Source organism: Anser cygnoides, chromosome 8 (assembly GCF_040182565.1).
Source record: "Anser cygnoides isolate HZ-2024a breed goose chromosome 8, Taihu_goose_T2T_genome, whole genome shotgun sequence".
NCBI classification, from domain to species: Eukaryota; Metazoa; Chordata; class Aves; order Anseriformes; family Anatidae; genus Anser; species Anser cygnoides.
The window spans coordinates 21,275,164-21,289,041 of record NC_089880.1 but is presented as its reverse complement, the minus strand read 5'-3'; the positions used below and the strand labels follow the sequence as shown (position 1 = coordinate 21,289,041).

Genomic DNA, 13,878 nt, shown 5'->3' with positions numbered 1-13,878 from the left:
TGTAAGCAATATGCCCTGGGACTGTGCTCACCTTTTCTGGGAAAAGAGGAAGACTGTCAAGGGATAACCTATCATGCATTACAGGAACGTTTCCACACAACCCAAACAGTTACATACCCAGCTTAACATGTTTAGTTACTGAACATAGTGTATAGCAGGAGGAACCACATCTATTAAACAGCTTGGATAAAGAAACAACACTGTTTGCTCATGACAGATGCAACTGATATTGACAGTGTCATTTAACATAAAACTAACATGTACTACTCTAAAGTTACCTGCAAATATCAAATAAGCCATTGATTGCTTGGTTCCACCCCACACCCCTTAGTAGCTATTGTTCTAGAATAGAAGAACACCTTGTGGGATTCACTAAATCTCCAAAGAAATCTAGTCATTAGCTCCACTGTCATGTGAGAAGACACAAGCATGATTTTGGAGAAAGCGTATCTGAAAAAATGACTACAATAATCCATTTATTTCACTGAAATAAGTGAGTGTATGGACACCTGTACAAAATTCATTCAAGTAAATGCTAGTCAAAAGAAACACTGACTTCAGCTGCACCTAGGAAAAACTTCATTAGATTTGCAAGACAAGTATTTATCTGAAAAACAACGATAAAATCATCAAGATGAGCGATTGTCATTTTTCTTACGTATCTTTATGCAGATAAATAACTTCATAAAATAAGGAAAAAGTGAGAGTCAAGAAGACTGCAACATTTCGGCAGTGGTATTGCATGAAATGACTGTTGGTAGGCTGAGAATTCAAGTCAAGCCACTTTGAATCATTTTACTATTAAATACTGACAACAGACATTTTTTAACACTAAATGGAATAACATGCAGAGCTACCATAGAAGTCTGAGAACTAAAAACGGAGATGATTCTTTGCCAAGAACAGATATATAAAAGACTTGAATATGAACAGAACTCTGTAGATTTCAACATTCTCCAAAGCCCTATCCTTTTTCACTTTTTTCAGGACCAGAGGCTATCAGAAAATATTTACTCCATTTAAAACGAAAATCAAATTGAGATCTTTCAGTTGAAGTCCTACCTCAAACAAATGAGGTACAAGTGACTCAAGTGTCTAGCCTTACCATGCCTTCTGGGACTGCAGTTCAGTTTCCCCACTTGCTCTAGTCCAACCAAAGGAAGTAACTTAAAGAAAGGCAGGAGACTAAAACTTCACGAAGTTGCAATTAAGAAAAAAATCCTGATTTTGACAAAGATAAACAGAAATAGAAGAAACAGATTCTACAAAGATGGCTTTCAGAAGGAAATATAAAACCATTACAAGCAAAGCCTCAAAATACATCATCCTATCTACTTTACTTGCAGCAGTTCAACACAAGTTTTAATCCTCAAGAAGGACTGAACAAAAGGTATTTGTACCATATTCTGAGGAGCAATTTCATATAGGTGAACAAAAGCTAGAAATACACAATATAGCATACTGTGCAAAGTCAGGATCAGGGACATTGTTCAAAATAAAATAAAAAACTCACCGAGTATTAGGAAAGAAAATACATCCTAATTAAAGAACTTCATGTAAAAACAAAAGCTAATCATATTCCATTACAAGAAAAATTAACTGATTTGCACAAAATCAGTTAAGCAAGCACCTTGTAAGAAGTAGCATAAATTGGGATGCAAGAACAAAAATGTTCATTAAAGAAGCATGTTCCAGCTGTGACAACTGAATTTCAACAAATCAAGCAACACAGAAGCATAAAACACATAAATTGAGCATCTATAAAGAAAAACCTGAAGAACAGCAACTTTTTCTGATTTACCAGCATAACACAAACGCATTAGGAACACACATTTGTAAGGACAAAGTGGATTTTACTGGAAGTGTATCACAGTACAGTAAACTGTGACATTTCTTACCTGGATCTGGCGGATTTGGTGGCTGCCAGTGTGGATAAGCATTTCCCCATCCTTGTGGAGCATATGGGGCTGGAGGACCACTATGAAACACCAAGTAAGGGATGCACAGTGAAAGCCAGTCCCAGGATCGCCATAATAAAAGGAAGCTAGCTGAAGCAATACTTACTGAGGTGCAGGGCCAGGAGGCCCTGGATTATAAGGAGCTGGGTTATATGGTCCCATGGGAGCACCAGGACCTGGTGGCCCAGGAGGTCCATGTGGGCCAGGAACAACACCATGGGGTCCATGAGGAACAGGTGGACCCAATGGATTTACTGGACCCTGTACAATAGAAGTAGAGCACGGATGAAAATAAACCCCAAAGTCCTTGTTCTTCTGCAGTTTAGAAGTATAAATCTGAACAATTTAAGAATGCAATCTAAAAGGTTTGATGGCTCTTAAATAAAGACATTCCCTGGAGAAAAGTCTTTTTTGATAATTGATAAATTAGGTTTACAACTAGTTAACAAATACACTTAAAAGCAGCTATGGCAGTAATAACTAAGTTGCATTTATTTCAGTTTTCTTGATGAAATAATTTTACAAACAAACATCAATTTTTCCACAAGTTGTTTAAACAACAAAAGGACATAATTGTTTAAAAATAAACTGTCATGTCTAAATCTGGCTAATCTTAATAATTGCATGTTTGTAAGATCAGGTACAAAATATAGGCTGTCAACTTGTTTACGTGCATACACATGCAAACGAAGTACAGTGTGTTTTAAGAACATAAACTGTACCTAAAGAATTAAAACTGCACCTAAACATACTGAGCCTGAAATACAAAACCTGTAGTTTCGTAGTTTTAAGGATACCATGGATACCTTTGAAGTTGTCAAATATTTCGTTATGCACAAAGTGGGCACCTTAAGAACACATCATCAGAAAACAAAAAACTATACTACACTGAATAAAGCACCTGTTTGAAGTTCTTGTTTATTTGCATCAAGGTAATCTTAAATTAGCAGTTTTACCACTTTAAACAACACCATTACCACTGTTTATTATCAATTATCTGATAATTCAGAAGTGAAATAAAGAAAATCCCCAAAATGGAGACTAGCTTTCTGTTCTATTTAGTTGCAATAGTAAAAGAAAAAAGTTATACACTTACTCCAATCTTTTCTTCTATAAGTTGCCGTGCATAATCTATTTGCTGGGGTGTTCCACGGATAGTAAACATCTTCATGTTTGGATCCGCATTAGGTGGAGGATTTCTTTGAAGTTCTATTCTAGCACCAGACTGCTGGCTTATGCTTTTGATAGTTTCACCCCCTACAACGCAATATAAAGCATTTACGATATGCATTAAAACAAAACCACTAAGATTCGGTTAAATTAGAGAAAATCAACTATATGGAAGTTTAAGAACTGATAAGTAACCTAATAACACAAAGAGCCTCTTTGTTGTAGGTAGAGCCTTAATTGAAGTAAATGAGTAAAATTATCTTTTTTTTTTTTTTAAGACCACAATGTTGTTATGCAGAAAAAAAAACAAGAAATTCCTACAATACTGTTTTTTTCCTGTTCATGTGAAAATATAAGATTAATCATGAATAGCAACTGATACCTGCAGTTACCAGTAAGTATAAAATTAAAGCCTAACCTTCCTATAAAACAGTAGTTAAGCACAGATGACAAACCCCCCCTGAAAATGAACAGATGCTAACGTCCATATTTTCTGCAGTGCACTAAAACCAGAAAGATAAATTCCCCTAAACTAGTTCCTCCTCTTATAGAAACCCAAGAAGTTACTTGTATCATTAGGAGGTGCAACATTTGCAGAACAGAGGTCACTTGGCATTTCAAAAAATTAAAAATAACAATTAAAAAAAAATCAACCTGCCAGGTCAAGAACTGAACTATGTCAACCTACTTGTTGTGTCTGGAAAACACATTACAAAAGATTAACATTTTCATTTAGAAACATACATTAAATTATTTTAAAAATGAAATTCTATGAAAAATGATCATTTTAATAAACGCCCGTAACAATTTCTTATGTGTGATTCCACTGTAAAGATCATCACCTTAATATATGAAAATCAGTTTTAAAAGTGATTTACAGATGCAGTAACTCTAGGCTGATGAAGCAATTTCAAATACAAGTTAATTAAAATATCTAAGAATCTACCAAACACTACCAATGTAGCTTAGTTTTTACTACTATTAAAAACACGGGTTAGAAAAATTGATTGTTTCTTGATATTGAGGTATGTGTTTTGATGAGGAAAAGAATACTGAAAAGAATAGTAGGAGTGCTGTACACAAAGCTACTTGCAAAGGTTCCTCTTGAAATACCTCTCTAGCATGGCTGTTTGTAGAAACAGGAAAGATTAATTTTTTTTTTTTTTTTAACTACACATAGACACACACGCGCATATATGTAAGATACATTGCCTTTGCCAATGATTAATCCAGTTTTGCCAGTGGGAACAATAAAATTGAATTCCTGTAATCCACCAGGAGGCCCCATGTTCCAGTTGCCTTGACCTCTACCCCTTCCTCGACCACCAGGTCCTGGTCCACCAGGGTTGCCAGCCTAAAAAGAAAAAGCCACAAATTAACACATTCTATGAAAATTACCTTAAGCCAATCACTAAAGCCAACATGTTACTTTTGCTTGGAATAATCACGCCGTTTGTTAAGAAAAATCTGATGTTGTTACTCAGTTTTGATAAAATAAATCTAAAACGTAATTCAGGTGTTCTGTAAGATCTGAACAACTCTGCATACAAAAGACAAGGAAGGAAATGACGTTCAAAAAAGCAGGAAGTTTCACATGTACGAAGGTATCATTTCTGCCTGCTTTCTGTAAATACAGTGGTGGGGTTTATCTTGTAATAAGCACTTAAAATCATCTTTTTAAACACTGATTTCAACCTAAAAGCAACAGCATATTGCCTATTAATACAAGACAACAGAAGAAGCAGCTCTAAAAAAGCCAGATCTAGCACCATGTCTATGGATCCGTATTACCATCGCCATCCTGACACTCACAAAACTGTAGTTGTAAAAACTTTCATATTCCAGACTTAACTTTGAAGGAGATTTAGATGATACCATTACATTACTTTATTGTTATACATTCATTTTAAAAACATTATGTCCTTCCAAAAGCCAAGCAGGAAATTTTCAATGTTAACATGTTAAACGTTAAAATGTTAATACAAACAACGTTAAGTATTACCCAACCTGAACACTTCGAAGGAGATCTGTAATAATTTCTGCAGCATGTTGACATCTGTCAGGAGGCCCTGTGATTTGGGCTATTCTATCTGGAGTTGTTCCATCATCTGCAATAAAAATGAACTATTCCAGTATATGCGATCCATTCAACTTGTATTCATTCACAGTAAATTATGCACGTATTACCAACCTGGCTTAAATTGGATCCTAACACCAGCATCATTCTGTATCTTTTTTATCATCTCCCCGTTTCTTCCAATTACAATACCTACAGCAAATCGTGGTATTGGAACCTTAAAAGAGAACAGATTTTTGCAAGATGTTGATGATGCAAACACTCCTACCAAATACACAGGATTTAAGTGGTCACATTTAGAATATTAAACTAGGGCCAGCTCTATGCCACTTCAGGCTTTCTGATGAGTGCATGTTTTAATATAAACTATTAAGACACAAACTCAGCAAATTCTGAAGGAAAACATCAAAAAGAAACATCCTGTGTACCGAAAGTTCTTACAGTGGCAGCAATTGAAATTATGCTTCCCACAAGCAAAGAACAAAAGTTCTAATGGGCCTTAACCACAGATTCTAGCGGATGAAACTTTCAGCTTCATCTCTCATGAACAGTTATTAGCTCATGACTTGCATAATAGGTGGAATTAAATATTCTTCTGTAATGGCCGAACTCCAAATTTCTATGACATACATCATTATGTACTTAGTTATAAAACTTAAAGACTTAAATTGTTAAGACTTAAATTCTCCAGCTAACTGAAGCTCTTCAGAACTGCTGGTAATATAAAGTGAATACTGCACACCATTTAAAGGCAAATCTTCATCATCAAGTAATACTTACATGCCACAAACACTTTTGGAATTGGGTTAATAACTTTCAATGGTATAAACCACGTTAACATTTTAACATCAACATCTCAAAATACAGTGAACAAGTTTTTCAACCATGCTTACGTCTATCCCTTCATTTCCTCCTATTCTTGACCCATATTCGTTGCGCACCTCTCTAAAGCCACCTTGATCACGAATTAACTCCAGCACCATTTCCTTGGCTTGCTATAAAAAGAGTGAAATTTTGTTTAGGTATTGCAACATCGGAATGGATTTTAAAATACTATGAATTCTGAAGGACTCCTTACTTGAACTTTATAAGGGTCTCCAGTTATCCTAAGGGGCTTGTCTGCACCAGTGTTCTGTGGACCATCTTGAATCATGACCATTTTGACACCTGCTCGCTCCTATTCAACAAAAGGGAGGTCAATACCCACTCAAATCCAGATCTGCTATTACCACATTTAAAAACAAGATTCATATGTACCTGTAATTGTTTAATTGTCTCTCCACCTTTACCAATAACTAATCCTGCTTTACTTGCTGGAATCATAATTTCTTGGACTGCATTTCCAGGTCCATCACCATGATGAAAGCCAGGTGCAGGTCTTCCCTTTTCAACTATCTGATCAAGTAATCTTTTTGCTGATCTGTAAAGGAATATAAGTGTTTATAAATACACTTACTCCTACAATTATCACTTGCCCAAACCTGTTCTGCTTGGAAGAAATCCTATTAAAAAAAAGGATCAACACCTTTATTCATTTGGTTCTTAGTTTCAGAAATGCATGAAGGGCACCCATTGCTGCATATACACATATTTAACAAAACCTCAGAGCACAACCCAGTGTAGTTTCCTTCAGAATCTTGAAAGAAAAAGTAATCTGGTATGAAACACGATGCAACTCTCTTCAGAGAAGTGTTTTTATCCTTTTGCCAGGTCTCTTTCCAGTGTGTACTCCTCTAGCATCAAAATGCAGAACACATCCAGCAGCTACTTTAACAGTTAAAGGTATTACCTCATCTGACCAATGAGTTTTGCCAAGTTTGTGGAAATTACCTATCTTTAAGATCGCTATCTTCTAACCACCAGGGTTTGTGCAATCCCAAACACAAAATACAGGCTAGGCAGGAAATGGATCGAGAACAGCTCTGAGAAGACAGACTTGAGGGTGTTGGCTGATGGAAAAACATGAGCCAGCAATGTGCGCTCACAGCCCAGGACACCAACCATATCCTGAACTGCACCAAAAAGCTTAAGGGTCTGTAAGTTACCCCAGTCCAAGTTATCAAATTCACAGATTCACAGGTCATCTTCTAAGGTACTTAAAAAAAAAAAAAAAAAACAAAAAAAAAAACTTGAAAGGCTTATGAGTTGAATTATAACATACATGGCTCTGCTAAAAATTAAAAATAAAAAAAACTACAATTCACAATTTGCAGCTACACTGAGAAACACCAAGAATGTCAAAAGGCCCTCTGCAAAATTACTATCTGCTGAAAAATTTCTGCAGAAGAAATGCAGTCACTTTCATTCTAAGATGTCAGGAAAAACTCGGTAAATCTGCATCAGTAACTTAGGAAACTAATAGCAAAATAATGTGGCAGACCTAAAACCACCCCAAAATCAGAACATAAAAGGTATTTCTTTACCAAACACAAATAAAAGTTAGGTCCTCAAACATGTCTATCATCCCTGAATATAATTACATAGAACAAAACACTTAATAGCCAGCACAGTCACAGCTGCTGCTTGATTCAGCTTGCAAAGGGTATTTGTACTTATAACTATTACAAGAACAGTAGACAAAAGAAAGCGTACATTTACCTCACATGTAAGTCAGTTGCCATCAAAATAAAATCATGATTACAGTATTAATATTGGTTAAAAACTCTTCCCTCTAACATGTAAACAGGATAAACTATAATTAGAAAGGAAACTCCCATAAGGGAATGAGTTCATGAAGAGCAGCATACATGGCTGCAAGGTAAGAGGTGAATGCCATGCTACTTTCACAAAGGAAAAATATTTAGCTGCAGGCCTTAACTGAACACAAAGTCGGAGCAGCTAATGAAGCACTACCAAATATACTACTACGTTTAAGATCATTCCCAGTCAAGCCAGGAAACGAAGGTCTCTAAGTAATTATAAATTTCTGTTCCAGTAAACAAAAAACATTTTTGTTGCTATTGCCCTCTTCCTTCAACACAGAAAGGATAAAGTTCATTTTGCTGGTTGGTAGTACATAGGCATTACTTTCGTAACTGCGTATACATTGGTTTATACCAGACACATATTTAACAACTCTGACAGACTTTGAGTAACATCTTACATTTCAGTGATTTTCCTTATTTTCCCTGTCATTTTTCAAATTCTGGTTAATAATCTCATTTCTACATATGTTAGCATGTTCCCCCCCCCCCCCCCCCAAAGTATATGTTCACGCATTTCGTTCTCAAGCTGAAATTAGTACATTGCTAGATAAATGTAATCTACAACAAAATTTGGACTTTGAAATGTCAGTTCAGTAATTATACCCATACTTTTGTCTTAAAATCACAAGTAAGCTGAGGAATCTGACTAAAGCACAGGGCCTTTTTTCTTTATAGACGTTTATTTGTCACTAGATTACCTCTGTAATGGAAGCAAAACATACTATTATAAACAGAGTAGCTAAACATGGCATTTACATCTAAAGGAGGAGCGTATTGTGCATTTAAATACGAATACAAGAAATTCGTGTTACTTACTGAACAGATTCTGGTGTTCCAGTTAGCATACAGGATCTTTCAGGCAGGCCCCCACTATCTAAGGTCACAAAATAAAGCCAATTTAGCAGTAGTCTTAAGCAGAAAGAGTCAATGACACTCAACACAATACATGAACTACTGGAACTTCACTGAAGTAGACAAATCAGTCTACTGCAACATTTTGTACTTCTTTAGCCTGTGATAACCATGACTAGCACAAAAAAAAAAACACCTTAAATGAAGGTATAGATGAAAGCACTCAGAAGCAATGATCAGTCTTCTGAACTTTCCACCACAAAAACCAACAGAACAAAAAAAACAGGAATAGTTACCAGGTGCAATCTGTATTTTACATCCAGATTCTTGCTGTATGCGTGAGATCTGCTCTCCACCTCTGCCAATTACTTGGAGAAAAAAAATAGAAAAAGGTATTTGTAAAAAAAAAAAAAAAGCATCTGGTAAAATCCCTCACAATACTGCAACACTGTGTTCAGACTACTTACTGAATCCAACCATCCCATCTGGAACTTTGTATTCCTCTGTCATCACAGACCTGCAGAAAAGGTTAAATCAAACAAAGGACAGTTACCATTCAGAGACCAAATACACATTAAATTTAGACTACCATCCATATTAAATTGTTAGCGCCCCAAGCATTAACCTGGCATTCTTGCCTCCCGCTAACTTAAAAAGTCAAACACAAAAACTAATATTATACAAAAGCGACCACAAAGTTTAACATGAAACAATTTTCTTTCACCCTCTTTCCTACTAACAAGGTGCGTATAAGAGGCCAGTGTAGCGTCAAAAAAGTTTTATCCCTACATTTAAAGTATGCTGAAAATACACAAATTTCAGAATTTTATCAATCCTTTCTGTACAGTAAAGGAATAAAAGGCATAATTAAGCTGTATCTGAAAAAACTTCCCTTCCACCCCAAAATAAAGGGGGTATAAAACACCATAATCTATGTGCAGCAAAATATCAGGTAAAGGATAAAAAGAATAGTTTTAAGTGGTTGTTTAAGGAAGAAAAGAGTAGTGGAAACTAGGAAGTTGTATCAAATGTAGGTAACTGAACAATAAGCTGTGTTAAGCCCACCTCTTTTCTACCTATTTTTTAAATCCATTACTTTTCCATTTTGTTTACAAGATAGTGTCAATCCTTTTCCCCTCAGATCTGCTTCCAACTTTTGGTTATTCTACCTATGCTCAAATACTAAGCAACAGCAATTCATTTTCCTTATACTATTTTTGATACACAGCATTGGCTGCCAAGAGAAAGACATAGCCAGCAGAATTTTACCAGATGCATTTTAAGGGTTTGGCTTGGGACTGTTGAAGATAAATTTCAACATATCACAAATCTTGATTTGTGCAATTGTTTTATACATTGGTATCACTTTTATAAAATAATTTGTTGAATTTTTTTTCTTTTAGTACAATAGAGAACTTTATATAAGATGTAAGATAACTTACCGTTGTTGTTGATGCATTGGTGGTAGTTGATTTCCAAAAGCTATAAATAAATATTTTTAAAATTAAATCCAAACAGCTTGATTTACAGTTAAGTCTCTAATCTCATAACACTTATTTGTATACTTCCGTCCAAACTACTTTATAAGAATTGTTATCAAGAAGTCTAAAAACATAGCCAAAAGATTCTCAATTGTTGCTAATAGGATCTTATCAGTTTTAACAAGCAGATTTGCACTGCTTCAAAGGACTAAGACAAGCTCCCAGTAATTCTTTCTACCTCACTGATTAAAATATCACCTACTGAACACTGTTTCAAAGTCTTGTTTTGAAAATGTTACACTAGTTTGTTTTTTTTTTTTTTTGACAACAAAATAAAAATTACTTACAGTCATTCTGAGGAGCAACTTTCTTAGCATCTGGTTGATCTGTAAAATTAAGATTTTTTAATTTTTTTTGCCAAGAAATTCAAGAACTGCTTACACCTTTTAGTGTAAATTGCAACTTTCCAGTGTATTTTAGTCCCCCTTTCCTTTTTTTTTTTGTCCAATTTCAGGGAGTTGGTCTTCTGAATAAAAGAAAGAATCTCACGAACACTCAGCACTTGGTTAGTACAGCTGAAAAGATGTTAGGTTTTTCCATGTATCTATTCAGTAGGTTAACAAAAGGCAGTTTTCAGAACACACTGTAGATTGCTCATAGATACCCAGTCACTGAAACTTAACTAAGACAAGAACAAAGTTTAGCTCTGTTGGTTGCTCAAGCTAATGATGCTTCTATAGTTAAAAAAAAAATAAAAAAAATCAAATTCATACAAAAACTAACAACAATTTAAAGAAAAAAAATCTGACAATGACCACAAATCTAGATCAAACATTTGGAAATACAACAGCATCACACAGCAATGCAATCTCAATCTGAATGTTGGCATGAAATTCCTATCCAAATATCAAGCATTTCATAGCATAAAACTTCAAAAAAAAAAGCAGATTCAAAGCAACTACATCACTACCATCCAAATCCTTTTTTGTACAGTAAAGGAATAAACGGCACAATTAACCTGTATCTGAGAAGATAGACTTCAGATGCTTCCTTCCCACCCCAAAATAAAGGTTATATGAACCACCATAACTTATGTGCAGCAAAAATTCAGACACGTATTCCAAGAAATATTTGTGTCAATCCAGAAAGATCCACTAGTTTATGTCATGTTTACATACTAAACACAGGTAATAAATAAAAATTCCTGCCTTTAAAAGGAGAGGGCATTCCCTCCCAGTGTGTTGTACTGCTCGGACTTGTCCAAGAGCCATCTACACATAAAATAAAAAGAATACATTACATATATCATCTGAAGCATCATTAGCTCATTTTTGTATATTAAAAACCTCACCATTAATAGAAAAAAACTTTATTACAGGACACAAGAACTCCTGATATAAAGCCTTAGTTACATTCTGTAGACTGAGTTTCAATCCTCTCTCAAAGGAAAAAAAAAGGCATTGCTCTTTTATAAGACCTACGTGAACATTTCAACAAGCTCAGAGATTTCCTTCCACAATTTAGCCAGGATTTTGTGTGTATATTAAACATACCAAACCCTGTTAAGTTAAAACTGGCTGCTTAGTAACAGACAGAAGAGGAAACGCACACATTTCAGAAGAAAACTTTACTGCAGTGTAAGGCAAATCCAAAAAGCTGCAACAAGCTAGGGAATTTAAGTACAATCTTACCAGGGTTCACATACGCTATATGCTTTAACATCCAGCTAAGTGAAAATGTCTACAATGTAGAATATATACTTTCCTGTCTTTTTTTAAAGTCCTATGCTTTTACAATGAAATGCATAAATACGTTTATTTAAACCTGTGCAATAATAAAGTATATGAAACAATCTAAAGAGTGACCACTTCCCATTCTAATTATAATATAAGAACTGCAATCTGTCTCATATAACAAACAAAAGACTTCAATGACATACCTGTATAAGTGTTTCTCAGCCGTGAATTTATCCGCCCCCCTCCCTGGCATACGTTATCCTCTTTACAGTTTTTAAGCCACACTTAAAATATTTTAAAACAGGCTTATATTCACTTCGAGTTAGAGCACAATGGTTTCAAAGAAGTTTCCCCGTTAAACAGAAAATGAAAAAGCATGTCATGGTCTATAAACGGAACAAAATGTTTTTTTACTGTGTTACGGAAAAAAAACAACAAAAAAGCCACCTGCAATTTTCCTGGCATCGTGGCTATACTGAACAACAATAAATGCAGCAGTAACAAGTGCATACCTCCATCCTCAAGAGGTCTTTTTTGTCCTCCATAACCGTAGTCATTTGAATTCATTGATGTACCAGCATCTCCTCCAATTTTTGCTGCAATCTAAACAAAAAACAGATATGAATTGAAAAAAAAAAAAAGCATGTCTTCTGAACAGCGTTATTAGGTGCTTTAGACAATGCATATTAAAGTGATCCAAAATAACTAGAAAACTACTGCTGGAATCTCTACAAATGGACATTAATTTTTAAATGTCTTTAACAGACTTGTGCTCATTTTTCAACACCAAAGGTTCCTGTATTTTCCTTTCCATCAGTTGAAATACACTCTACCCTTCAAATAGCAACAGCTTTTTTTTTTTTTTCTAGAAGGGACTTTTCCTTTTTTACCCATTCCTCACGAAATACTGCAGTACCACGAAGAAACTGACTACTAAAACTGTTTTAAGCCTCAATAACGCCAGCTACACAACATGTTCAAACACTGACAAAACCGCGATCGGTCATCACCAGCCAAGGCGAAAAATTCGCCTGCGAAATCATCGCCCGTGGTGAAAAATCCCTAAATGAAAGTTCGGCATAAAGAACTTCCGAAGGCCGGGCCGCCTTCGCTGCGCAGGCCGCAGCCCTCCCAACCGGTCTGAGCAGGTTAGCGGGCACCGAGGAGGGCGCCCGGGGGCACACAATACGGGGCGCACAACGCGGGCCGCGCTGCTGGGCCGCCTCCATTCCCCGCCTCGCTCCGCGGCCCTGCAGCGCCGGGCGGCGATAAGGCGCCGCTCCGGCAGTCTCCGGCCGAGATTTGCCTCCCCGAGGCTGGAAACCTGCCCGCCGCCCCGACAAGGCTGCATGAGGAGGGAGCTGCGGGGACGGGACGGGGCTGCCCCCCTCACACACACCCCGGCGGCCGGGCCCCTCCTCACGTCCCCTCAGCGCCGCGGCCCGGCGAGGGGCTGCCGGAGGCCCGAGGGGCCTTCCCCACACGCACACACCTGCCTAGCCCTCTGCAGCGCGTCTTTAAAGGCATCGTTCACTCCTCCACCTCCGCCGCCGCCTCCTCCGGGCGCGCCCGCAGCAGGAGGGGGCACGGTGGAGTAGTCCGCCATGCTCGCTCGGCCGCCGCCTCCTGCCCCGCTCGCTGCCTGCCAAGAAAGAAAGAAAATGGCGGCGGGCGGGAGCCTTTCACATTCCTGCGCGGCATCGTGCTCGGGGGGGGGGGGGGAGCGAGGGGCGAAACCTCGCGAGAGCTGCGAGGGGAGGGGCGAGATTTCATCGCGGCGCCGGAGGCAACCCCGCGGCGTTGACGGGGGGGGACGCGGGGGGAGGCGAGAGAGCTCGCGATGTTTCCAGAACGTCACGAGCGTGAGGAAGCAGCGGGGGATTGGGCTGCGAGCGTCAC

At 37.3% G+C, this 13,878-nt stretch overlaps 1 protein-coding gene across 25 annotated transcripts in view; it reads right to left on the bottom strand.

Annotated features, from left to right (window-relative positions):
* The window catches only part of FUBP1 (far upstream element binding protein 1), a 39,783-nt gene extending 26,089 nt beyond the window's left edge, over window positions 1–13,694 (bottom strand). For 21 of the 25 annotated variants that reach the window (XR_007161440.2, XR_007161441.2, XR_007161430.2 and 18 more), the window contains exons 1-17: window positions 13,472–13,694; window positions 12,492–12,582; window positions 11,452–11,514; window positions 10,591–10,629; window positions 10,205–10,244; window positions 9,230–9,279; window positions 9,059–9,130; window positions 8,727–8,784; window positions 6,463–6,625; window positions 6,284–6,382; window positions 6,099–6,200; window positions 5,320–5,422; window positions 5,136–5,236; window positions 4,341–4,482; window positions 3,055–3,215; window positions 2,065–2,219; window positions 1,899–1,978 (exon numbers count right to left, since the gene is read on the bottom strand). Coding sequence is in view for 10 of the 25 variants with exons in the window: in XM_048058927.2 (XP_047914884.1) it covers window positions 1,899–1,978; window positions 2,065–2,219; window positions 3,055–3,215; window positions 4,341–4,482; window positions 5,136–5,236; window positions 5,320–5,422; window positions 6,099–6,200; window positions 6,284–6,382; window positions 6,463–6,625; window positions 8,727–8,784; window positions 9,059–9,130; window positions 9,230–9,279; window positions 10,205–10,244; window positions 10,591–10,629; window positions 11,452–11,514; window positions 12,492–12,582; window positions 13,472–13,585 (1,633 nt within the window). In the remaining 15 variants the exon portion in view is untranslated. The remainder of the gene's footprint in view (window positions 1–1,898; window positions 1,979–2,064; window positions 2,220–3,054; window positions 3,216–4,340; window positions 4,483–5,135; window positions 5,237–5,319; window positions 5,423–6,098; window positions 6,201–6,283; window positions 6,383–6,462; window positions 6,626–8,726; window positions 8,785–9,058; window positions 9,131–9,229; window positions 9,280–10,204; window positions 10,245–10,590; window positions 10,630–11,451; window positions 11,515–12,491; window positions 12,583–13,471) is intronic. The other 4 variants (XM_048058935.2, XM_048058936.2, XM_048058931.2 and 1 more) reach the window with 3 other exon arrangements.
* Window positions 13,695–13,878: the final 184 nt, after the last annotated feature.